General features: G+C 43.2%; 1 protein-coding gene across 2 annotated transcripts; it reads right to left on the bottom strand.

Annotated features, from left to right (window-relative positions):
• Nucleotides 1-1,579: 1,579 nt before the first annotated feature.
• TPH1 (tryptophan hydroxylase 1) lies at nt 1,580-17,933 on the bottom strand. Of its 2 annotated transcripts, none has more exons than XM_081917986.1 (11): nt 17,694-17,933; nt 11,658-11,795; nt 10,326-10,509; nt 8,568-8,668; nt 8,150-8,217; nt 7,538-7,734; nt 7,080-7,215; nt 5,187-5,313; nt 4,597-4,692; nt 4,035-4,168; nt 1,580-3,227 (listed from the first exon to the last, which is right to left on the bottom strand). In XM_081917986.1, exons 1-11 carry the CDS (start codon nt 17,781-17,783, stop codon nt 3,053-3,055), a joined length of 1,446 nt encoding a protein of 481 aa, XP_081774112.1. In that variant the 5' UTR covers nt 17,784-17,933; the 3' UTR covers nt 1,580-3,052. The 2 variants fall into 2 exon arrangements, with proteins under 2 accessions (XP_081774112.1, XP_081774111.1); XM_081917985.1 differs by having other exon boundaries at nt 17,658-17,932.
• Nucleotides 17,934-26,930: the final 8,997 nt, after the last annotated feature.

Genomic DNA, 26,930 nt, shown 5'->3' on the forward strand with positions numbered 1-26,930 from the left:
TTTGGTTTGCCCTGCTCTCTCTGCAGCTGCTCAGTGGCTTGAACTGGGGAAGAGTTGTTCGGTCTTGCCTGTTATCTACACCCAGCCTTCCCTCTTCTTACTTGGGGGGGGGGGGGATCACAGAATGGTAGAATTGGGAGGTCCCTTCAAGGATCATCTAGCCCGACCCCTAACGGAAGGAATCACAACTAAAGAATCCCTGGCAGATGACCATCCGACCTCTGTTGAAAAAGCTCGCAGGGAAGGAGAGTCCACCACCTTCAGAGGAAGTCCCTTCCACTAGAGAAGCACTGCTGTACTGAAATTTGCGTAAAACATGTGCATACAAAAACATATTGTGGGAAATTGCAGTCAAATCTATCTAGTAAACTTGGGACTGGTTAAAGCATGAAGGGGTAATTTCTGAATCCAGCAAGCATTAAAATCTAATCAAGGATTCAAATTTCCAAAATAACCATACCTGACTTTGTGGTGAGATGATGGGTCATTAAGGGAACAAAGGAAGTGGGTCTGTGCCAGACAGCAAATGAGTGGGCCCCCTCCCTCAAATCACTGATAGTTAAAAAGTCAAAGGCCAGAGTCAAAACAAAAAAAATTCCTTTCAGTAGCACCTTAAAGACCAACTAAGTTAGTTCTTGGTATGAGCTTTTGTGTGCATGCACACTTCTTCAGATACACTGAAACAGAAGTTACCAGACCCTTCTATATAGTGAGAAGGTGGGGAGGGGTATTACTCAGAAGGGTGGTGGGAATGGGTGATTGGCAGATAGCTGTGATGAGCCTGTTGACGACTCTTAACGACTGCAATAGGTCTTACAGGAAAAAGCAAGGGGTGAGAAGGTGAAAAATGGCTTTGTCATGTATAATGAGATAAGAATCCAATGTCTTTGTTCAGACCAGGTCTCTCCATGGTTTTAAGTTTGGTAATAAGTTGCAATTCAGAGTTGCCAGAGTTGAGAGTTCTGGTTAAAAGAGTGATGTTTGATTTCTGTTTGAATCCAAGGATGTGCCTATGGGGGAACCAATGCCCTCTTGAGGTGTTAATGCTGTGAACCCCTCCATCGTAGGCTCATGTTGTATATATGTGTAAATAAACCATATCTCATAAAGACTACACATTTTTGCTGTAACTCATTCTGAAGGAAACACAAACCCTGGGTGAGCTCCTGGCACCCCTGCAATCTCACACTGCTCAGAGATTTGGGTTGTGTTATAACAACATTATCCCAGTCAAAATTTTATTGCCACCTAGCTTCAAGATTTTTCCAGGCCCCAACTAACAAATAACACAAAGCAGTGTGTTGCTTGAAGTTCATTTTTTAATTTGAAAATAGAAAAAAAAATGGGAAATATCATTTAGCTAAGCACTCTGGCTACTTAACAGTTCTAGCACCACAGTAAATTCACTGAAATTACTGACATAGATGACGAAGTTTACACATCCTAAAAATTGAATATAAATATTTAAGTATCCTGAAAATATATCTACTTAGATTTTAAGTGAATTCTTGGATCCATCAAGGTCAATTGCAAAGCTACAACTGGCTTCAAAGATTTTTTAAAAATCCAAGTCTTAGAGTTTAAGGTGCAAATACTCATTTAACATTACAACGTTTTCTCTTGCATTACAGCATAACACAGACCCAAAAATGCCTAATAAAAAAGCACAGACATAGCATAATCCAGTTCATTTCAAGAAATGCTACTCTTTGTAGAAGCCCAGAAAATCTAATCTGTTACTTCCAGTTGTTTCAACTGCAATGATTTTTTTAAGTTTCAGATTCCTAAAAACCAATTCTAAGTTAAGACAAAAGTAAGGTTTATCTAAATATGAAGGCATATCCAGTTCAGAAGTAATTCCAATGAGCCTCTGTCTCCTGAGAACAAATTGGAACAATGAGCAGATTCTTCTGTAGCAAGCCATTGTCCCTCCCATCGTTCTGCAACTACACCACCCTCTACCCCTTCACATAGTACAAAAACACGGGGTTTTTGAGGTGTAGGTTGGAGCGGGCTATAGGATGCATAAGGCCTAAAATTCTCTTCAAAGCTGGTTTCTCCTAATTTGTGCTCATTTTGCTATTCATTTTGCTACAAATTCATCACTGTGTAGTCTCTAGAGCAGGGGTAAGTAGCCTGGTGTCCCTCAAATGTTGCTGGATTGCAGCTTCCCTCATCCTTGGCCATTGGCCATGCTGGATGGCGCTCATGGGAGCCCAATGTGAATACAATGGGATGAAATGACACTGATACAGCTTCCTGCAGGAGATCCCTGTTCTCCAAGTAAAAGTGTATCCACATGCAAATATATTGGGAAACCTAATATGAGAAAGGGCAGGTGCAGAGCAACTCAAGAAATAAACCCCCCTGTATTCATTTGGATTGATTCCTACGCAAGTGTGCATTGAATCTTCATCCTTCAACTGAAATAACTATTGAATCCTTCTTGAAACATGATGGCGCATGCTGTACCTGGTTGGAGGCAGGGATGGGGAAGCTGTGGACCTCCAGGTGTTGATGGACTCTAGCCCCCATCAGCCCCAGCAGAATAGCCAATGGTCAGGGATGATGGGAGCTGGAGTCATCCCTGGACTGGGTGGCAATAGGCCCTCATTAGATCTTGGTGTCTAGTTCTATCCATTCTTCAGTAAGCAGCTAGAATTAGCCCTCATTGGACTACATGGAACCACTTGCCTATTTCATTGTAACTATTCCTATGTCCACAAGTAAGTTGCATCTGCTCTCCTTCCAACTTGCTGAGTGTGTGGGTGAGCCATAAAAGAGAAACGGGGAAATAGTATGCAAATATTGGTATGAATGTTTCTGGGGGTCATAGTTCAAAAACAAAGTATTTCCCCGTGATTCAGCTTTGGTTTTAGGAAAATGGCATCCTACTTTATTTATTTATTTAATCATTAATTCATTTATTGAGTATACCACCCTTCATCCAAAGATCACAGAGCAGTAGAGCACACAAAGAGTATTTCCATATCTAAAATGGGACACAATCCATAGGTGCCAAGTGTGGAATGGTTGATGATCGCTGGAGAGGTTAGATTCCCAGCTGCTTGCCCATCTTGGTCAGGGCATCACTGACAATGTCCAGTTCATGGCGTAGCTCATTCACCACAATAGCAATGCTCCTTGTGTCTTTCAGGATCTGAATGCTTTGTGTATATGGGTTGTAATTCACTCCAAAGGGGCGCCTGATTGTCTTTGCAAACTCTCTGTTCAGATGGAAGAAAAGGGAAAGTAAATTTCCAATGAAAGCCCACTTACACCTTCTCAATGTAGCTGGCAGCCAAGGACCATTCCCTGTATTCAAAACAAAAAAAAATCCTTCCAGTAGCACCTTAAAGACCAACTAAGTTAGTTCTTTAAGGTGCTACTGGAAGGAATTTTTTTTGTTTTGACTATGGCAGGCCAACACGGCTACCTATCTGTAACCATTCCCTGTATGTGTGTGCTACAATATCTCAAGTACCGCTATAACTGGTTCATAAAAACCAAAAAGAGAATTGCATTAACTCATCAGAAATGATACTCCAAGGAAAAACTGCTGTCAGATGTGATGCTGAGAATGGTCAGATCCAAGGACAACAGCTCAGGAAAGAGGAGGGAAACAAATGAACTGGGATAAGATAATGGAACTGCCTGGTGTTAAACCTGTTTCACACAAGCCTTGATGTGACACAACTGTTTTTAAGTTCTTGACATACCTCATCTTATAATTCTTATAACAGCATGGAAATGTATTATTTTACTCCCATGTTGGGGACAGGGAGGCAGAGTGGGGTTTGAGAGATAGTGGCTTGTTTAAGACCACTTAGCAAGTCTCCACAGAGGTAAAACTTGATCAGGGCACTTTCTGATTCATGGCTGAGCCTTGGGTCTCTTAGCCACCACACAGAACTGTTTAGCCAAGCTCTCGACCGCAAAGGGGTAGTGGTGGAGAATAATAACTAACGTGTGTATGCCCTCCCCCACAAAGGTGGATAAAGAAAGACACCTTTCAATCTCCCAGGCAAAATTACCTCATCTTTTCTTTTGCATCTTCAAAGCTTTCAGAAATAAAGTAAACTTCTTGGAACGTTGTAATCATGCATTCTTGCTTGCAGGTGACACTAGGGTCAAAGGGCTTGACTCTGGCATTTCCAGACAGTGCATGCTGGTGGTCAGACGGAACAAAATGACAAAGTTTGGGTTTTGCATATATTTGGGACCTCAAAGGTGTCAAGTGTATGGATGTCATGAATTTATGTTCTCAGGAAAACGTTACAGAATTGGCAGATATACTTGAAAGCAGAGTGTCCTTCAGAGACCCTGGTCCTAAGCTGTATACTACTCTCTAGGGCCTAGACCAAAACCTCTCACCTTACAGTGTGTCTGCAAGCTGACTGGAAACCCATGAAGTGTGTTTTGTTTGTTTCTTAAGACTGGCAAGTTATGTTCTGACCAGTCAGTTCAAGTCAATAATTTGACCATCTTGGCAGACAGGTTAATGTGAAAAGCATTCCCTGAATGTAGAAGGACAATTTTGAACAATTTGCTCTGAAGACCCATTGACTGTAGTTGGAAGAGACTTTTAAGGCTTACCTTCAGTTCACTGATAGAAGAGAGTAATCCGGCTCCATAGGCTCTTAACCGGCCTTCTTGCTTACATAAGCCAAACTCTACTGTGAAGAAGTAGCACTGAGGAAAAAGGAAGGCAACACAGTGAGCCTTTGACAGAGATGCAACTTGATAAAACAAAAGCAACAAGTGTTTTCATGCTCCCTTTCCTAGATGAAGAGTAGACATGAATGTTATTTCTCCTTCAATGTGGAATCCCTCATACCCCTGACACCATCATCCATTAATTGCAATTTAAAACAACCCAGACTTCGGATTCAGAAAACCCCTAAACCCCCAGTTCATCCCTAAGAAATGATGGCACTCAGGAGCCAAGGCCCTTTGTATAGCCAGGAAATGGAATATAATTTCAACACTGTTCAGTATGAAGACAGCTTCTCTACTTTGGCCATGAGAAAAAAAGGGGTGCATTAGAGGCCCTCCTCTGGGTAACTTCACTGAGTGAGGTGGCAACTACAGAAAGGGCCTCTTCCATGGTGGCACACACAAGATGGAATCACTGAGGTAGGAAATGAGGAACATGTTGCACAGAGTGGCCCGTATCCTTTACTTACAGTTGCCAGCTTTTGAACAGCTTCATCAGATGCCCCAAGGGAAGCCAAGCCAATTTCCTGAGAGAATTGGGCAAAACTAGGTTCAGCGAGAAGAGGTACGTGGCCCAAAAGCTCATGGCAGGTATCACTGGAAAACAGGAAAAGCAAGCTAATATTGATCCAGGTAGTTTGTCCCTTACAGTTGATGTGTAAAAGCAAGCTCATCTAATATTAGGTAATAACTGCCAATAATATATAACAATTTTGGAGGAAAACCTCCAAGTATCCCATAGCACAACAGATTGATCAGCACGCTTGGTGGGGCATAAGCGCACATGAGCTATATGTCAGGTAAACAAAGTGGTTTAGAAACTTGGTAAAGGTAAAGGTAAAGGGACCCCTGACCATTAGGTCCAGTCGTGGCCGACTCTGGGGTTGCGGCGCTCATCTCGCTTTATTGGCCGAGGGAGCCGGCGTACAGCTTCCAGGTCATGTGGCCAGCATGACTAAGCCGCTTCTGGCAAACCAGAGCAGCGCACAGAAACACTGTTTACCTTCCCGCCGGAGCGGTACCTATTCATCTACTTGCACTTTGATGTGCTTTCAAACTGCTAGGTTGGCAGGAGCAGGGACCGAGCAACGGGAGCTCACCCCGTCGCGGGGATTCGAACCTCCGACCTTCTGATCGGCAAGCCCTAGGCTCTGTGGTTTAACCCACAGCACCACCTACGTCCCTATCGAAACTTGGTAGGCATGTGCAATTACAAGAGCACAGAGAGTGGGGAAGCATGGGGCCAACACACATGCATACCCAGCCTGACAATCTCTTCTCTGCGGTGGAAATGATGATACATGAACATAGCCAATTTGGTGCAGTGATTAAGAGTGTCAGACTAGGATCTGGGAGATCAGGGTTCAGTTCAGTTCATAACCCACTCAGTTATGAAACTCGACTGATCTTCGGCCAGTCACAATCTGCCAGGCCTTACCTACTACACAAGATTGTTGTGAGGACAAAATGGGGAAGTGGAAAACTTCATACCCCCAGCTTGAGCTCCTGAGAGGAAGGAGGTGGTTGCCAATGTAATCATTACTTATTTACTGAAGTGGCATGGGTACTCTATGTTAGAAGCCTGCATGCCCAGTTTGAACTACTACTTCTTGACAAAAAATGAGGAGAAAGATGTCATGAAATGGGCCTTCCCAAGGAGCGCCTACATTATTGCAAATTGTGTAATGTATATGAAATGGAGTTGTGGGGATGGCAATAGGTGCAGAAGGTAGGATTATTAGGCTGGTCAAACTCATGGAGTAGCAAAAATGTGCATGATAATGAAGATGAGAGTGTTAAGATAGGCTTAGTAAGCCCAAAATATAGATGAGTTAATTGGTCTGTAGGCACTCAGTCTTATTTAATTCAATATGATGCATGGTGATGAAATGGCTAAGATCCTAGGTTCTTAGATTAAGGATCTCAGAGAAAAGAAATCTTAAACTTATTTTGATTCTTCAGTTGTACTAAAATAAGTGGAAGTAATTCACATTGTGAGAGCTAGGCTTGTGTTAAATATGTTTGACAGCCCTCAGTTACAAGTTCTCTGCTCTCAACACCGTTTCCTGCCCCCCACCTCCAACTTACAAGAGCTAACATAAACCAGATTTGATCTACATGTTTGAAAAGGAGAGCATTACTCTGCATTGATTTGTAAAATGGTCATAAAGTCTAGCTTTGGGCTGCAATTCTATGCCCAGTTACTTAGGAGTGGGCCCCACTGAGCGCAGTGGGACTTCTGAGTAGACAGGAGAAGGATTTCATTGATTGACACCAAGCTCTCAAAATGGGTACACTTTCCTGGAATAAGTATAAATGTACATGTTATTCGGAATAAGGGTTAAAAAAAAATAGCTGCTTACGGTTCTGGTGTGTAAAGCGGGTCAGAACTGTGTCGAACATACTGAGTGCAGTGGAACACTCTGAAGGCTAAACCTGCCAAGAAATCTCTGGGCGAGAGGTATCCGGCAACTGGGCGGATGGTAAATCCAGTGCGCTCTGCAAAAACCAAGATGGTGGCAAATTTAGAAGATAAACATCCAGCCAAGTCCCCTCACCAAACACCCATGTTGCAGAAGTTCAAACACATGGAGATCTCTAGCATCTTGTTCTTCATCAAAGCCATATTGCAGAGGGAGCCAAGAAAAATAAATTTGACTGCAACTCCCATGACCCCCGACCACTGGTGGTGCAGGCTGGGGCTGATGGGAGTTGTAGCCCAACAACATTTGTAGGGCACCACGTTGGCTATGTCTGTCCTATCAAAATGGTAGCATTGCCTCAGCAAAAACATCTGGTCAGATAGACGCCTGCACATTACCTTTTAGAAAACGTGACACATCTTCCAGCTGGGGTATGTTGTCTTCTCTGTACCCACAGTACTTGGCTAGCAAAGGCAGGTTTTTAAGATATTCTCTGCAAGCATGGGTTGGGTAGAGCTTATGCAGTTCTCGGAATACTGTGCCCCATGTCCTGATCTCCTCCTCGGTGAATTCAACTTTTGGAATTGGGTCGCCACTATGATGAGAAAGCAGAATCAAGCGTTGACTTTCAGAAACGTTTGTCAGAAATGAAACATTTGTTTTCAAATAACACTTCAGAGTCCTAGTGCTACCTTCAGTTCTGTGCATCACTGCTTGGGAATTTGGATTAGCCAATAATAACAACATAAACTGGTTTTGCCTGGTCTTGTAGGGTCACTGCAATGATTTGGGAGGAAAGCTTTATTTTGCTGTGCTGAACTCTAGCTTGGATTGGCAAAGGAGCTAAGCAAAACTGGCTGACTGGCATACTCTGTGATCCACGATATATTCTCAACCTCCACATTTGTCAGTCAGATTACCAATACACAAGTCTCCAAGGCTTTGTCCCTGGCCCTGAAAGGTTCCTGTCCCATCTTTAGCAAGAGCATTTAACAAAGATTGACACATACTGTTTGTAGTTCATAGCCAGGTCTGCAAAATACTTCCGTCTCTTGCGATAAACATTGTCTTTGAAACCCTAAAAGTGAAACACAAAAATTACCGTAAGCCCCAGTCAGTCTTTGTGATTAACATGTTTCTACTCCTAAACCAACCCCCCCCCCCGGCAAATTGAGGGGAAATTTTTCTTCAATCTGCATGCTTCTTGACCATTGCTGTTTTCGGATAGGATTGAATCACATACTGTCAGGTTGTACAGTTATAGCTCAGGATTATCATGTTTGATATGTTAGTATGTTCAATGTGCATCAAACTCCGATATTGGAATATAAGTCTAAAGTATCAGATATCCAGATATTCAAAGTAAGTGTTTTGAGGAGCTCTTTAAAGGCAACAGAAATGTTGTGAGAGAAATATGAATCTACTCACTGGATGGTCTGCATCCAGATCAGAACCATACATTAGAACACGATTTGCACATTTATCCAAATCCGAGATCTTCTTAGGGAACCAGGGGATATTTTCCATATCTATGGAATGAATAAAACCCATATAGCTATTAATAAAACTCTACAGAATGAATAAAACCCACATAGCTATTAATAAAATTAAGCTTGCTACGAAAAGGAAACTGTGCTTATGGCGAGCTATGACAGCTAGAAAATGAAATCTAGTTTCTGAGGAATTAATGTCAAGAGGAAAAGAGAACATCTTCCTATCTGACCTTCACACAACATTGGGCACTTCCTCCTGTGGTAGATATGGCAAAAGGAACAATGATACTAAAAACAGGGGAAGAAAGTAAGTTTAGCTCTTACTGCTTGCATCAGGGATTCAGCTTAGCTGTTGCTCTCACACCTTCAACCCTCTGCTGCCAAATAAGGCAAAAAAGGGGAGACTCAGGTGTTGTTTACAGGAAAAGGCTTTAAATTTCAAGACTGTGGAAACTGTGCCCCTCCAGGTGCTGTTGGACTCCAATTCCCATCAGTCCCAGCCGGGATGGCCAATCCTCAGGGAGTTGTAGTTAAAAACGAAAAGGTTTTAAAGGAGAAGAAACCAAAGTCACAAGTTCCGAATGTAAACCCAAATAACCAGAAACCCCACGTATTGGGGGAGACCCAGGAAAAAGAGGCAGATATCCTTGGTTTGCTCACTACATAATTTTGCAGGCCCTCTATTGAGAAATGGATATTGTTATGGCCATTTGTACTGCTGCAAGCGCCGGAGACAAAAAAAAAAGTGAAATAGTATTCAGAATTGCATAGGTCACAGAACAGACCTACAGCTCCTGTGGCCCAGCTCCCTTTTCCTAAGGCAGGGTCCTCTGTTCCTGAAAACCCCATTCATCAAATCATATCTGACTTCTATGGAACATCTTGAATGATGGCTCAAGCAAGTAAGGGAATGCACAGGCTACAGGATGAAGGTAGAAAACATTTGAAACCAATAGAAAATTTGTAATAGGGTAACCTTAATTTCTAAATATAGAGCAGCATTAGCTAATGCGCAAGGACTTCCACTTGTGCAATAAGGCTTTCCGTCTCTCTTCCCCTTGCGCCTTCAACATTGGCTCAGGAGGGAATTTCAGGAGAACCCCCATAACATAACAGCATGTGGGGGGGATTATTCCCTCTGGAAAGCCAAAATAATTGCCGTGATGGAATGACTGCCTTAGCGTGCCATCAAATTCCTCCTATGGTGATCAAATGGACCCTAGTTGTGAATCAAGCCCCATGCACTTAGGTTGAAACTCCCAACCACATGGGAAGCCCAATCTGATGCCGAATTAGAGGTATCTGTGACCAAAAAAAAACAAAACAAAAAAAAATTGGGCATGTCTAATTTTTCATGGGATCACAGCCTTATGAGATGGATTCAGTGGAATTTATATTTAAAATTATGCTGCTCCCTTCCTAAGCACAGCTTCACTTTGCCCAGCATTCCCATATCCAACCAATGTATGTATCTTTCTTTTTAAACATCTCATAGTAGAAGGAAATCTGTTTTAAACGATTGTAAACCATTCTTTGAAAGTGCATTAGATGAAAAGAAAAGAAAAAGAAGAAGCCTCTCTGAAGAAAAAAACAAGACATTGTTTTTAAAATTTAGCACCACAAACACTGGCACGTGATCACACCTTTCAAAGGGCGTGCACTTCTAATAAATCATTCTTATTTTCCTCCTTACCATCTTCCTGTACAAGGAAATTGTCTGTCTGGTTCACAGATACCACATTGGCATGGGATTTCAAGAGATGGAAGATCTCCTCAAGCTGTTCCCTGTTACTGTCACAATCTACAAAGATCTCAAACTCTGAATTTCGTCTCCTGGATTTTCGAGATTCTATGTGCACCAGGTTCACATGTTTCTCCTGATGGATAAGAAAGACATTTTTTTCGTTGGTCAATAGCACCCGAGGACCAATCGCCCCTTCCTCTGATATAGTTCATCAAACATACTACCGGTAATTAACACAAAATAATCTACACTTTGAATACACTCCCTGCCATAGTGAATAACCTTATGATAATACTTCTCATTTTCAGCATGATAATTCACGTATAAAGGCAAAGAGTAAAGTAAGAGAATGTATGCATTAGCCCAGGCATCCCCAACCTGTGACCCTCTAGATGTTTTCGCCTACATCTCCCATGATCCCTAGATAACAGGATCAGTGGTCAGGGATGATGGGAATTGTAGTCCAAAACATCTAGAGGGCCGAAGGTTGGGGGTGCCTGCATTAGCCTCAAGCTTGTGCAGGGCACCAATCATATCTCCTTCCCTTTTGTGTACCAGAGTAGGAGAACTGAAGCACCTACTTCTGGCTTAAATCCACAGTTGCCCATGTGTACTTCAGGAGGGCACAGAACAAGGCCAGTGAGGGATGCAGCCTACAGAGAGACCTGGAGGACTACATTTGCCCCAGGTCTCACCCCTCCTCTAGAAAGTGAATAGGCACAGTTTCTTTCCTTTCCCCCAGAGAAGTGGTTGATTGACTTCAACATTAAATTACTAGTCATATACTAATAAGCAGTGCACTATTTAATAAGAAGATGCCACAAAAGTGGCCCTTCTAATGCCTTCTTTACACATCATGTGTAATAGTGAGTTACAGGGACACCTGGAATAACAGTTAAAGCATCTCTCCCAGGGAGGAGGGAACCTACAACTTGCCCCCTTGGGACATGACCCTTGAAATGTGGAATCAGCACTTCCACATAATGTGCAAATCTGCCTTGAGTAAGTTACAAATTTTCAGAGGTGTCTGAAACGCAAAACAAACAAATAAATTCTTCTCCAATACCCTTAAGGTTCAGTCCTTCAGATCAGATTCTGGGATTTCATCTCATCCTCGATTTGGAGCGCACAGTTGTATGGTCGTACTATTTTAGGTTTAGCATTTGTTTGTTTATAAAATCTAAAATCTTAATACAGCAGCAAAACTCATCATGCCGTTACAGAGGTTGTTGCTATCTTTACTCTGTACCAGCTGTACACAACAGGGACTGGACTGCTTACCTGAAAGAGCTTCAGGGCTTTCACAAGCCCTCCAACTTCATTTTTTAAAGAAAAAATGACGGCAGCTCTCCCCCTTTCAGATGCATTGTCTTCATTCTCTTTGTTGTCATCATTCATCGTGTAGTTGGACTTGTGGATCTAAAAATGATGCAGATGGCAAGCAGAGTTAAGAGTTAAGTCAAAGTTTCAAAACAAACCTATTTTTTTAGGTTCAAAGTTGTCTGCCTTAGGCAGCATAATGGGGTGCCATGAAAGGGCAGCAAATTCTTTATTTAATGTACTGATATTGTATTTTAACTGCCAGGGAGGAGAAAAGGCGCTTGTGTGATTTTCTGCCTCAGGTGCTAAAAAATTACATGGCTGGCCTTAGCTAGTCCTTTAACATGGTGGGATGAGAGGACACCATTTGCTGTCACACCCCAGGAATCAAAATGAGATGGGCTGGCCTTCTTAGCAGGTGATAAAGGCTTACATCCATGCTGAGAAGAGCTTCATCTGTTGATTTCTACAAAGCAAGCTACTTTCAAAGGCAGGCTGTGCTGTTTTTTCCCTGCCCACTCATTCAGCAACCCTAGCTATCGCTTTATTTCAACTATACTAACAAGAAGTCTGCATAGCAGCCTCCGGCCGCTGTGCTTTCAGTGATGTAGCGAAGAGCTGGAAGCACAGGAAGTGACCATTAAAATGGAAAACACCCTTCTCCCAAACTACAGACATCCTCCCACCCCTGTCCAGAGTGGAAAGCCAGCCCTACAGACTGTGCAGACCACACTCATAGAGGCAAGTAGAAGACCAGCATGTCCTAAATCACCTCCCTCCCCCCCCCCCGTATGCACTGAAGGAAAGACTTGTGTTTCATGAGCACATCTAATAGTTGAAATAAACACAAGGTTTATGTACCTTGAACCAGTGATGGGGGACCTGCAGCCCTCCAGGTGTTGCTGGACTCCAACTCCCATCAGTCCCAGCCAGTTTGGCCAATAATCAGTGGTGATGGGGGTTGTAGTCCCATGACATCTGGAGAACCACAAGTTCCCCACCTCAAAGCAATTCCATACCTAGGAAGGGATTATAGGAAGAGAAAGAGAAGAGGTGGCAAGCTGAATATCTTAACCTGCATTAAATATCCACTATACCTGTGTCTCCACCCCCATCGTTCAGCCCGGACACTGACGTCCAGCTCCAAGGGCCTTCTGGCAGTTCTCTTACTGCGAGAATTGAGGTTACAGGGAACCAGACAGAGGGCCTTCTTGGTAGTGGCACCTGCCCTGTGGAACGCCCTCCCAGCAGATGTCAGGGAAATAAACAACTATCTGACTTTTAGAAGATATCTGAAGCCAGCCCTGTTTAGGGAAGTTTTTAATCTTTGATGTTTTATCGTGTTTTTAATATTCTGTTGGGAGCCACCCAGGGTGGCTGGGGAAGCCCAGCCAGATGGGCAGGATAATAATAATAATAATAATAATAATAATAATAATAATAATAATAATATCACTAAGGGCAAGTTCCCACAGTGCACTTCCTTCTCATATTAGCACACCTTACCTTCCAAGCTACATTACAATGCTATGTGTATTCCATCACCTCCCTTGAGAAATGTCACGTCTAAGTTCTTGCCTAGAAATGGGCATCTTTAAATACTGGTTTTTAAAAAATATCAATAAAATGAAAGACGATTTCTTATTTATTGTTTCAGAAATGAGCTTGGAAACATCTGAAGGCCCCAAAGGCAGAGAAGCAGCCCACAGTGGACCCCCAGCATTCAGTAGGCAAAATTTAAATGCTGTATTCAGCTCTGCGTCTTTGTCATCCTTCCTCCCAATCACCAATCTTAGAGCATTTCTTCTGTCCACACTTATCTTCCCTCCCTCCCTCCCTCCCTCCCGTCATTGTAATCTCTTTCTATGACAAGCTAACTTTTAGCAGCATTAGAAATTAAACTAAGAAATAAAAGCTATCCAAGTTTGCTTGAGGCATACAGTTGGTTCAACAAGCAGAAATTGGATTCTCTTTGCGCAGAAATGTGGGTGTTTTGAATGTGGAGTTGCTGAAAGACATCTATGGGGCGGGATGAACCACTGTGTTAAACTTCCCACAGACATCCTGTGGGCGACTGTGAGAACAGGATGCAGGACTAAATTGGTCTGATCCAAACAAGGATCTTCTTATGCACCCTACTTAAGCGGTACTGAGTGACAATGACATTCTCTAAGAATCTACTGCAAGCCACATCCACTTTTGGTGGCACAACTTTACACCAAGCCTAATTCTCTTGAAGAAGAACTACAGTAAACAGGTCCCTTTGTTCCTGCTGCACCTACACCACTAATTCATTAGATTGCCAAACTGCCCTTCCACAGATAAGATGTGACAAGGAAGAGTCTCATGGCAGCTTTATTGTGGTAGGAATCCATAAAAGCTTATGCTCCAAGCAAAAATTAGATCTAAGCCTCACATGGAAGAAAACATTCTTAAGTCTCCTATTAAACTTTTTTCAGGTGGCAGAGAATCTGCTTATAAGTGTTCTCTTCCTGAACAAGAGCTGAATGTGACTCTTTTTCAGGACATCTGATGCTCCGATATACATACATATATATATATATATATATATATATATATATATATATATATATATATATATATATATAATAAAAATTTATTTATTTGGTTTTTCAGATTAAAATTTTACAGTCCCATATCCAACATGCAGCATAGAAATGGGATTTCAGAGAATCACCTGAACTTCCCTCCTCCCCTTTGTGGGTCCTATTGTTGATCATTTCCTCCTGCATCTTTTATAATAATTCAATAATCCATTGTGTCCAAAATTCACCATTAAACTACGTGTAATTCCGATCCTACTAATGATTTTAACTTTTTACAATGGCTTTTACGACCTTTCTGTCTGACGCTTAGCTAGCTCTGAGTAGATCCAGAAAATTGTGGCTTTATGCTCAGGAAGGAAGGAAATAGTCAACATGGATTAGTTTTTATAATTTTGAAACAACCCTGCTTGCATCATGTCTAGTACAACCTACATGGGTCTAAAATCAGTAGCAAACCTCCCCTTAGGGTTCAATTTATTGATTATTTATTTGTTGTATTTCAATCCCACCTTTTTCTCTAAAGAGAAAACATGGTTTCCCCCCTCCTCATTTAATCCCCACAGCAACCCTGTGAGGTAGGTTAGGCTAAGAGGCAGTTCCTAGCCCAAGGTCACCCTGTGAGCTTCATAACCAAGTGGAGATTGAACCCTGCTCTTGGGTTTGCCTATCTTGACAGCCAGCCAGCATAGGGTTGATTGGTTCCAACAAAGCTATCTACAGAAAACTCTCATTACAAGAATGGGCTTAGTTTGCTTATGTAGACTTGCCTCTTCCTTAATCTGCTCCAGATCTCAAGAACAGGATCTTCAAACTGCTGACATCAATGGCAGGTTCAGAAGAGGTAAATCTCCTCTTACCTTCTAAGCTAGTTTCCCCGGCACTGTCTCTTGCAAGACCCCCAGGGCACTGCAGCAGCCTCAGTTTGCCATGTACTCCTGGACCACTAGCTGTTGGTGGCTATAAATACGGCTCTTACAGCTTGCAAAGCTCTCTGTTACATGGGTGGTTTTTAAACGCCTGCTTTGAATGATTGGCGTGATGGGGTACAAATATATTAAATTCAGTAGCAGCAACTGGAAGCCTGTGGGACAAATCTGGTTCCTATAAATCAGCTGTCTGGCACCAGCAAATGTAGGGTAGGGAAAGTGGCATTTGTAGTAAAATAACTTGCTGGCAGGGGCTGTTCTTCCACCATTCACTCCTGCTCCAACTAGCCCTCTGGGGAAGCTAGTTGCTGACCAATATAATATATATTTATTTGACCTGGTATCTTGAATACCTTAGATGGGGTAGCAGGATTGGGTAAAATGGTGACAATATAGCAAAGCTGGCTAGATAGCAAAAGATAGTCAGAGGGAATTATCAGGAAAGTGAGATCATCCTTATGAAGACAGACTTAAACCATTGGGAAGGTTAACTCAGATGACTTAGATGATGGGCTTATATTATAATATGATTAGCGAAGTCGGGAGATTAGAAAGGGAGAGGTTATTCACACCTGCATGCAAAACAAACAAACTATCAAGTCATCATTGGTAGGCAGTGGATTAAAGATGGTAAGCCAAATGAAGGACTCCGTCACAAAACACACGGCTCATGTACAGAACATCTTGTCACTAGAAGCTACAATGGCCACCAGCATCAATCACTTTTTAAAAGTTTCATTGTTAACGCTGAGGACTGGTCTATCAGTGGCTGCAAGCGATGTGAGCCCCCCAAAAGTGCAGCCTACAGAAATAGCATTTCATCGTCATATGCTGAAGGGTAACATCAGGTGATGAGCATAGCACACATGCCTTGCTCATGCATCTCCCTATTTTTTGTAGACAGGATGCAGAAGTTCAAAGGCACTTGTATGTCATTTAGCACTTACAAAGACAGGGGCTAGCCGAAAGGAGTCTAGGATAGGAAAATGAGCATTTGCAAAGAGGAAGATAAATAAGATGCAAGTAAGACATTGGATGGAATCTGAGTGCAACATCACGCTCAGTCTGCAGGTCCCTTTTTAACACTCTCTGATGAAAGGGTGTCCATCTGCACTACCCTGCAAATATTCAGGGTATTTCTCATACTGAGATATTCCTCAGTATGTCATGACCTCTTGTACACCAGATGGGCAAGGGGACAAGGTGGACACCCCAAAGTACACACAGGCAGGGAATCTCTTATTCCCTGGAAGTTCACATCTGCAAGGATCAATCTATACAGTTGACTTTACAGAGGGCTATTCAGAATAAGAATGGGTGCCCACCTTTTCTCAGTTACATGGCTACAGTGCCTTCCTGAGATGTTGGTGCCCTTAATTAGATTAATGCCCCAAATTTATCCAGATTATATTATCAATTGTGGTAGGACAATTGGGCAGTGAGTTTTCAAATTGCAGAGATGAGATGGAAACTTGCCCAGCTTAATCCTCATCTAGTCTTTTGAAGGACTGGGTGCTTTTTAGCCATTGTGATAGTTGCCAGTCCCAGAGAGAGAGGAAGAAGAGTTTGGATTTGATATCCCGCTTTATCACTACCCTAAGGAGTCTCAAAGTGGCTCACATTCTCCTTTCCCTTCCTTCCCCACAACAAACACTCTGTGGGGTGAGTGGGGCTGAGAGACTTCAAGAAGTGTGACTGGCCCAAGGTCACCCAGCAGCTGCATGTGGAGGAGCAGGGATGCAAACCCGGTTCCCCAGATTGCGAGTCTACCACTCTTAACCACTACACCACACTGACTCTCACTTGCTCTTCATTCTCCACAAAGTCTCCCTGTTTGCAGCTAGCTTAGATCCGATAGCTGACCTGTCTGAGGGTGTTTAAACAAGTGATGCTGTAAAATGCACCTTTCAGTGTGGAATTGCATCACTTGTTACTGGGACTGCCAGTGGGGGAGAGCAGGGCAAACAGAACCGCACAGCTGGCCGAATTTGCTGCAGAATATGCACTAAGCAATAACATATACCTATCATTTTGTATAAGTTGGAGCGAATTTGAATATATTGTGTAAGGTTTCCTGTGGACCCACCAGAGGGTTCTTCCACTTCTGAAAAGGAGGTGTCATTTCTTGTGGAGGTTTTAAGTCCCAAAGTACTTGATGTATTTTTAGTATATTTATAATATAAAGCCGCACACGAACGATGTTCTCCCAGCAGCTCAAAAACTTTTTGCGGTGCAATATCCTAAAATATCATCGTTCATATATTTTAAAATGCAGTTGTGATCTGACTACTAGACGATTCTTTTTCAAACAGACACAAACTCATCAAAAGCAAAAAAACAAATGTCACCGTGGCTCTCTCTGCATGACCAGATAGTAGACCAACCACGGGAGATCTCCTGGATCAGGGAGGAATCTAAAAGAAGTGGAATGAAAGTCAAGAAGCGCCTCTCCTGCTGCGCACACCTACCTCGTTGAGGATGGCCAAAGAGGAGAGGTTTCCTACCACGTTGTTGAGCTGGTTCTCGCCGAAGCTGGTGTTCATGGAGTCGAAGGATCGCCCCCTCCTGGGAACCTCCATTCTGCTGGTGTACATGCTGTGACGCCGCTGGCAGAACAGGCTGCAGTCGGTGGCTCTGTGGCTGCTCTGGTCTGCGCGCCTCCTGGGGCTTGGCTATTTATGGACAGGAGGGGGGGGGGTCCCAGGAAGAGACACGCCTAATCTCTAGCAAAGAGGGGGGTGCGGGAAGAGCCCCTCCCCACGCTTCACGTGGATGCAGCGCTGCAGGGCCGCAGGCGTCGGGAGGTAAAGGCAATAGCCTTCGTCTTCGTAATGGTTTTCTATGCTCCGGAGCTCTGGGGCGCACACTCAAATTCGACACACTGCACAGCAGTATTCAGGCAGTGCCGGCACCAGGCTATTTTGACCCTAGGCGAGGCTAATTACTTGCACCCCCTCAAAAAAGAAAATAAAAGCAAACTTCACTGCTGAAAAACAGGTGTCTTGTAGGGAAAAAAAGACAAGCTCAAAAGTTGAAACTGCTAAATTTATCATTATTAATTGCAAGAATAAGTAGTACAACCACCTTTGATTATCTGTCTCAAATGCAAAAGTTTGTTCGGAATGATTTGGCACCAAAAATTGATGTCGTTTTGATTTCATCAAGCACATCAAAATCTCATTTTGTGTACCCTTTCCTTTACAAATTTTGTCACCAGTTCCCTTGGGTCAAGTGCCCCTGCTTGGACATGTTCAACTGATATAGCAGCTGCCAAGCCAGCTAGTCATTGTTGAGTGTAGTCAAGTTTTTATAAGTTTGAGCTTTGAGACACCATGTTCACCACTTGCCACTGATGCTTGAAGTGTGAGAAGGATCCATAAAGCAGCAGAGACGTTAGGGATATTATCCAGGAGCTTTTGTTGTAGTATGAAGGGAAGAGCTCCTTGTGGTGGCATAGACTTTGGAAGTCTCCAAGCTGTTGCTGTTAAGTTCACAACACAAATGACATTTTGGCTTGAATGTTTGAACATGCTTCTGTGTCTTAGCATAGGAAAAATACACCCAATGAAATGGAACACAACTGGCCCTTGAGCAAAATCTATATCCTCTCCCCCAGCATGATTCAGAGGTACAAAAGCTCTTTGGAAATACTGACGTTATCTGGAGTGGAATGTACCAATACGCGTGTGCTGTTCTGTATGCATGAGCAATTTTTTGAGGCTTGAAACCTTGGTCCACATTTACAGCCTCCCCACTTGTAAATGTGGATGGAGACCTGCCCCTTCCCCAAACCCTGCTTTAAAGGGGAGCTCATTTATGCCACTTAAACTCAAAAGGTAGCCATTATTTCACTCATATTAACAGCAATCCTATGAAGGAAGGCATTTATCCTATTATTTTTGTCAAGTAGGGGGGGAAATAGGCTTGGGGATAACCATGAAGGGCGCTTGCACAAAACGTTGTAGCATAAAGTGCTTCAGTCATCCCATTCAATCCAGTCATCCCAGTCATCGCATTCCATCCATGTTCTCCCCAACTCACAAATGCCTCAGCCTTGGTTGAGCTGCTTTGGTTTGTTTTCTCCATGTTGGTTTTACAGGATTTTGGGTGGGATGGATACACTTGTCTCGAGTCTCAGCTACATTCAGTTCTTTAACTTCCCCATTACTATCCATGACCAGCTCTCTCTTCCATGCCCATGACATTTCAAAACAGCATCTGAGTGTGAACCAGGAAGTGACTTATCCAGAGAATGAGATGCTTCTTTCTGCACTAGATACATATTTCTCTGTCCTCCCGTTCCAGCCCCTCTGATCTATTTCTCCCTCTGCCTCCTCTCAACACTCCATTTTTTAAAACATTAAGCAGTTAGTTAATGCTTTTAAATAAAAGAAATGGAAGATGACAGTGGCTTCTATGGATTGTACTTAAAAAAAAAAACACCTCCACAGTTCTTGCCAGAGCACCAGAGCAAAGAATCTGCCATGGTGGACCCAGTAGTTTGTGCTGGAGCTCTTATTTTTACCTAGAAGCAGATGGGATCTGTGATTAGATGGTAGATTAGGAGAAAACCCATGTAGAAATCATGCAAATGCGAGTGGCCCCATTTATACAGCAGCCATTTTTTTGATGGACATCCACAATCCTTCATCAGACCAGTGTGCGCACAGACCCCAAAAGGTCCTGCCTGGAAGTGAAAACTTGGGGTAACAAAATGGTGCTTTGCTTGGTTATGAAACGCTGCTGTACTTAATACTATTACGATCCTCTTCGTAGGCTAGGGCATTGTAGCTATTCCATCAGTGGTGCTGAAAAGACAACATGACTTCAGCTCTTTCTAATCTAAAGGTACCGTATTTTTCGCTCTATAACACGCACCCGACCATAACACACACGTAGTTTTTAGAGGAGGAAAATCCGTAGGCATGCCACCCGTAGGCATTTCGTCCATAACACGCACAGACATTTCCCCTTACTTTCTAGGAGGAAAAAAGTGAGTGTTATGGTGCAAAAAATACGGTATATTATGAACATGGAGGAGCTGTTCTCCTTTTGGTTCTGAACATGATTCTCAGCTCTTGCTAGTTGCTACCAATATAATCAGTGCTGCTGTTCAAACTTTAGTTTATATATTATGAGGTCACTGTGTTGATAACATGGGGTAATAAATTTGTGGAAAATGATATTATCACTAGATGTATCATGTGTATGCAAGTCATTACCATGGATTCCTGTTCTCACATACTTTGCTTGCTTTTCTTTACATATTAATTTTGCTTGCCTTCCCTATAAACACGCTCTTGTCAGCATCAAGGAAACAGAGTTCGGCCAAATCTCATGTTTGCTCTTTGATATGAAAACGAAGTGCAAACTCATTACACATTACGACAAATAATAGTAATGCAAAGGGCCCCATCCTACTGCACAGAGCCCTCCAATTTCTTTGCAGCTGTTTTCACTCTGTGATGGCTTGGCTAGTTGGAGGGGTAGCCAAGATGGCTTGGCTAGTTGGAGGGGTAGCCAAGCTGGTGCCCTCTGGATGTTGTTGTACTACGACTTTCATCAGCTTCAGCTATCATGGCTGGTGATCAGGGATGATGGGAGCTGTAATCCAACAGCATCTGGAGAGTATCACATCGGCTACAGCTGGTACAGGGTGTGGGATATTTTATGTTTATTTAATTGCATTTATATCCCACCTTTCTTCTATCGCAGAACCCAAGGTGGTGGACACTAGGCTCCCAAGGGGTCGCCCATCCAGACACTGACGAGACCTGGACCTGCTTAGCTTGTGCCTTCAAACCTCTCCACCTTGCCTCATTCATCCAATGCCTTGCAATGGACACCTTTAAAGGTATTTGGCATTAGAAATCCCAAATTAAGCCCAGGCTAACTTTATGCAACTATAAACATGATTTTGAATAAGATCAAAAGCTATGAGTATATATATTTTATAATCAATGCAGGACAAACACATTCTTCCGAAGCAAAGAGATCTGTGTCCCTGGCATGCTTAAAGGTAAAGGTAAAGGTACCCCTGCCCGTACGGGCCAGTCTTGACAGACTCTGGGGTTGTGCGCCCATCTCACTTAAGAGGCCAGGGGCCAGCGCTGTCCGGAGACACTTCCGGGTCACGTGGCCAGCGTGACATCGCTGCTCTGGCGAGCCAGAGCCGCACAAGGAAACGCCGTTTACCTTCCCGCTGGTAAGCGGTCCCTATTTATCTACTTGCACCCGGAGGTGCTTTCGAACTGCTAGGTTGGCAGGCGCTGGGACCGAGCAGCGGGAGCGCACCCCACCGCAGGGATTCGAACCGCCGAGATCGGCAAGTCCTAGGCACTGAGGCTTTAACCCACAGCGCCACCTGCGTCCCCTTACCTACCGGTAATTCACAGGTCCATTTGAAGAATGATCAGGCGTTTAAAAATACAGCAAGGGAGAACTTCCTGAATGGTAGGTGCCTCACGGCAATTCTAATTCACATCAGGTTCTACATGGGCAGAAAAAGAGCTGCTGGTGTTTACTCTGTCAGCTAGAAGGATGGAGTTTGACCCTATGAATGCTTCTTCCATTTGACCAACAGTTGTGTTGGAAACATAAAGCCTACCCTTTGTGTTTCTACCAGGAGTGTGTGTGTTTTTCTACCAAGACAGTGGCATTTGTTCAAGACACTCTCTGTTTCACTAAATTACTGAAAAATCATATATCACACAAACACAAAACACTTTCCCAGACATTACCTAAGCTCTGAATCACTTACCTCAAATCTTTTATGAATGGTTATTCACTGTGAGGACATCTAGTGACTCAGTTTGATATCCAGAGGTTTATCTCATTCAGTGGCAGTTCTAAGATTTATTTATTTTTCTAAACAAAAGACTGCAGTATTTCAGTCTTGCAAAGTTCAAAGCTGCTAGTCGAAAGATTTTGGCCAGGATACAAAGAACCACACAACCTATGGCCACACCCACACCAGACATTTAAAGCACATGGCTTTCTTCAAAGAATCCTGGGAACCATAGTAGCTCTGTGAGGGGTGAACTACAGTTCCCAGGGTTCTTTGCATAAGCCATGTGCTTTAAATGTATGGTGTGGATATGTGACCAAGGTGCTATATAGCTTTACCCATAAGTACATCCCACTATCTTCCATGTGGCATACTTGCAGGGACACGGGTGGCGCTGTGGTTTAAACCACTGATCCTCTTGGGCTTGCCGATCAGAAGGCCAGCTGTTCAAATTCACACAACGGGGTGAGCTCCTGTTGCTCTTTCCCAGCTTCTGCCAACCTAGCAGTTCAAAAGCATACCGGTGCAAGCAGATAAATAGGTACCACTGCAGCAGGAAGGAAACAGTGTTTCCGTTGCACCAGAAGCAATTTAATCATGCTGGCCACATGACCCGGAAAGCTGTCTGTGGACAAACACCAGCTCTCTCAGCCTGAAGCAAGCTGAGTGCCACACTCCATAGTCACCTTTGACTAGACTTAACCATCCAGGGGTCCTTTACCTTTATCTTTTTTTACTTGCAAGTAAGTGCATCAGAATTGAAGTATGTAAATATTAGCCACTTAAAATGCAACAAGATTGTTGTTGCCCCGGTGCATTTCAAGTCCCATTTTTACATTGCTGTACACACCAGAGGTGGAGATGGCTTCACCTGATGTGCCTTGCCTGAGTTTTTCCCCATGCCTGCAGCCCATCCAGCTTCTATTCAATGAGACCATTATCTGTGCAATGTGCAAGAGATGTCTGAAATGTGTACACCTCAGCTTAAACTCCTGCCAATCTAGCAGTTGGAAAGCACGTCAAAGTGCAAGTAGATAAATAGGTACCACTCTGGCGGGAAGGTAAACGGCGTTTCCGTGCGCTGCTCTGGTTCGCCAGAAGTGGCTTAGTCATGCTGGCCACATGACCCAGAAGCTGTACGCCGGCTCCCTCAGCCCGTAAAGCGAGATGAGTGCCACAACCCCAGAGTCATCCACAACTGGACCCAATGGTCAGGAGTCTCTTTACCTTTACAGCTTAAATGGATGGAAGCAGGATTGACGGAAAAGACATAAAACAGCAGTTATTTCTCAAGAAACTACCAGATTCACATAGATTGTGGTTAACATCATGTGTTCTCAGCTTCAGAAACCAGCAATGGAAAGCATGCTGGAGCTGGAGTAAAGAGTCAGACCTGTATTTCTTGAACAGCCGGGCCACCTTATTCCACCTAGGAAATTGTTTTTGAAATGGAGTGTGCGATATGTGCTAATGGGTAAAGTATAGCCACATCAGGAATTTATTTTTATTTTTTTAATGCTGTTATTGGCAGGGGAAGCTGATTTTGAGCAGTGCCACAATGCTTGGCGCAGAGCAGAGGTTCTACTATTCCTCCCCAGCAGTGATCCTGATTGAAATGCTCCCCCACTGCAAATAGTGATACAAAAAAGGGTCACAGGGACCACAATGGGAGGTTTTATTTTCTATCACTAATCACAGCACAGGGGCAGTTCTGTGGGGATCATGACTGAGTAGAGAAAACTTAAATCTCACTTCTTGACATGCTGCAAACTAAGCCCCTTGCCTTGGATTACATTATGACTGCAGGCCACAAAATTCATGTCAGGGAAAGTTGGGTCCTGAAATGGAACAATTCTGTGTTGTACAAGAAAAATCCAAAAAGGTATTCAGAAACATGGAAGTTATATTATGTCGCCCCAATGTGTTTTTTATGGCACCTTCACGAGGATGCGAATTCATGATTGTACTGGGGCGGTTCCTCACGATCCTGCTTTCCATGTTGTTTGCATCTGCAAAAGCTTTGGGACAGACATATTGTTTCATTTCCATTCAGCGCATGTCCCATAGCTTGTTGCTGAACTCCTATAATGTTTTGTAACACAAATGTTTCTCTCCACATTGCAGTAACGTGGCAATAGAGTGGTACCTCGGGTTAAGAACTTAATTCGTTCTGGAGGTCCGTTCTTAACCTGAAACTGTTCTTAACCTGAGATACCACTTTAGCTAATGGGGCCTCCCGCTGCCACTGCGCAGCCGCTGTGCGATTTCCATTCTCATCCTGAAGCAAAGTTCTTAACCCAAGGTACTATTTCCAGGTTAGCGGAGTATGTAACCTGAAGTGCCTGTACCTGAAGCATCTGTAACCCAAGGTACAACTGTATTGGAGAAGCATTGCAGAACTATTAATAAAATGGAATCATGTGTGGACGGTCCAGTATAAATCCACCACCACTAATGCACCTTTATTACATCAATGAGATGTTGCAGAATAAAACCACAAAGTAAACCTTGCCATTCTGGAGGGCCCTCAAGTCATATCATTGGTCCCTCTAGCTCAGTATTATCCATATCCACACAGACTGGCAGCAGCTCTCCACGGATTTGGGGAGGAATTTTTCCAGTTCTCTAGAGATTTGAACCTGGGACCTTTGACAAGCAAAGTATGCACTTTGCCACTGAGCTATTGCCTGATGTGATATTCTGTCGTAGCGCAAGAGGTCAGCCCAAAACAGCCTTTCCCAGATGTAGTCCAGTTCATGGACCACAGCCCCCATCTGCCCCAGTCATCATGGCTGGAGTTGATGGGAATTACAGTTCTAATATTCTAGAGAGCAAAAGCCTAGCCAGGCTGGTGTTGAGAAGCTGTTGATTCTGTGAAGGTCCTTTGTATTGAGGACTGTCCCTTATCAAACCTAAAGATGGTGAGCTTTTAATTTTGGTTTGCTTACCCAGCCTGGGGCCCCTCAGATGTCTGGGGCTACAACTCTCTTCAGCCCTAGCCAACACAACCATTATTGGGATTCAGAAGGCCAACACAGAGCTATAAAACCACCACAACAAATGAAAACGGAGCACTTGTCTACAGATAAGAAAGAGTAAAGGTAGATGAAATCACCTCAAGTATGTGGTCACTGAGCATTTAAAATTTTAAAAAAGACAGATGGCAGCCAGTGACCTGTAGTCTGGTTTGAGAAGAGTCATAAAGCATGAATTAATCAAATTAGGATCAAGCTTGGGTTTTTGATTCACTGGATACTTACTGCTGCCCTATCCTATTTTCCCTCACTCCTCTCGATGGAATTCATGGCCCCATGTATTTGAAGAGACCTTTTACAAGGAACTAATAAAAGGCATGGTCTGAATACAGAACTGACGTCACTGGGAAATAAAGAGAGTCATGTTTAGGGCCAATTGCCTTCCTCTCGCCTGTTTGAATAACGGAAGTTTGACTCCAATGTCAAGGAACATTTCTAAGCTTTGTACTGTTGACAAAGAATCATATGACTAAAGGCGCAACGCTGTTTTACAAGGGGGGAAATGTCTGACTATTTCGTCACGCCTCACCTTTTGATCATGACACAAAGTGTTTGGGATCCTAGTGCCATTCAGTATTAAGCACTGCCTGTTTTGTTGTCCTGCTTCTAAAGAGTGCCTAAGTGCTTGTTCTGCCTGAATCAGGGCTAAGTAGTCTACAGATCTACCACTCATATTTTCCCTTCAAAGGACATCAGGGGTCCTTAGTGACTGCACACAGACCCCAGGAGCATAGCAAAAGAAGTGCCAGAATTCACCATGAACGCCTCCCTTTTTCTCTGAGAATGGCAATGGTTCACAGTGAGAAAACACTTTCTTGTCTCAAAACCTACCACGTTTAAAACACATTAAAAACCAGCTTATGCTGGTAATTCCAGAATTTGTACTAGGTGAATTCCACCTACGATGTAAAGCTGTGTGTGCCTTTTTGCTTCTTTTCTCAAAACGTGCTGTGTCAAAATATACATCCCAAGATCTTTGTGAATGTTCTTCACAAAGATGCAGAGATGTGCCTGTCACATCCCTTCATCACATGCTCTCAAAGGGATTAATTCAAAATTAGCATGTCACTATTTTACCTTGTTTCTACAAGAAAAATCCAGGGATTCAAAGGGGGTTTCATAACCACCATCTGCTCACACAATTCTCTAGGCATACACAAAGCAGGAATTGATGTAAATGTTCATTCTGCACAGTATGACACAATGTGAGAGGTCCAACATAGCGAGAGGAGATGCCCACTCACCCAGCAGGGCTTTTTCTTCCTCCCCTTCCCACCTGCATCCTTCTGCATGCCCCTCAAAACCCCAGAGATTGGAGGACTCTGGAGTAGATTGGGAAGGGGCCTTTGGGTGTCTGGCATAGGTGGGAAAGAAAAACCAAGAGTTCTGTTGCTCAAGCAAATTTCCACTGTGCAAGAGGACAGACATTATTGGATGCTGGCCAATATGTGAGAAGAAGTTGAACGATGCCTTTATATTACAGCTACAAAGAATTGCTCCAGAAAATATGGCAAATTCCATTTCCATCACACTCTGTATGTCAGTTCTACTCCTGCCCCTTTTTGTTTTGTTTACTGCTTTATAGTGTCTCCAATGTGTTTCTCTTCTTTGTTTCTCTTCTCCATTCCTCTCATACTCCCTGCTGCCCTCCTTCATCAGATGCCCAGCTTGAATCTGGCAACATAAGTGTAGAAATGGCAAATACAGGGAAAGACACCAAAATATAGAAAACAAAAACAGAGAAAAAGAGCAAGACCATCCATGTCTAGGCTTCGTCTCTTGTGACATTACATTTGTGCTTCACCTCATGATGTGTATCTCATGGCAGACATTTTCTGATCTAACTGGCCTCCCACATTTGGAATCTTTCTTCAGGGCCTAAAAATGATCAGAGCTCTAATTTTAATTTCATTCCTCAT

The sequence above is a fragment of the Podarcis melisellensis genome (assembly GCF_964234715.1).
Source record: "Podarcis melisellensis genome assembly, chromosome: 1".
Taxonomy (NCBI): domain Eukaryota; kingdom Metazoa; phylum Chordata; class Lepidosauria; order Squamata; family Lacertidae; genus Podarcis; species Podarcis melisellensis.

Coding starts and splice junctions, on each gene's coding strand:
- TPH1 (XM_081917985.1), bottom strand. CDS start 17,783: ATGTACACCAGCAGAATGGAGGTTCCCAGGAGGGGGCGATCCTTCGAC. Junction 11,796..17,657: donor CTTTGGCCATCCTCAACGAG/GTAGGTGTGCGC, acceptor CATCATTTTTAG/ATCCACAAGTCCAACTACAC. Junction 4,169..4,596: donor CTTCTATCAGTGAACTGAAG/GTAAGCCTTAAA, acceptor TCTGACCACCAG/CATGCACTGTCTGGAAATGC.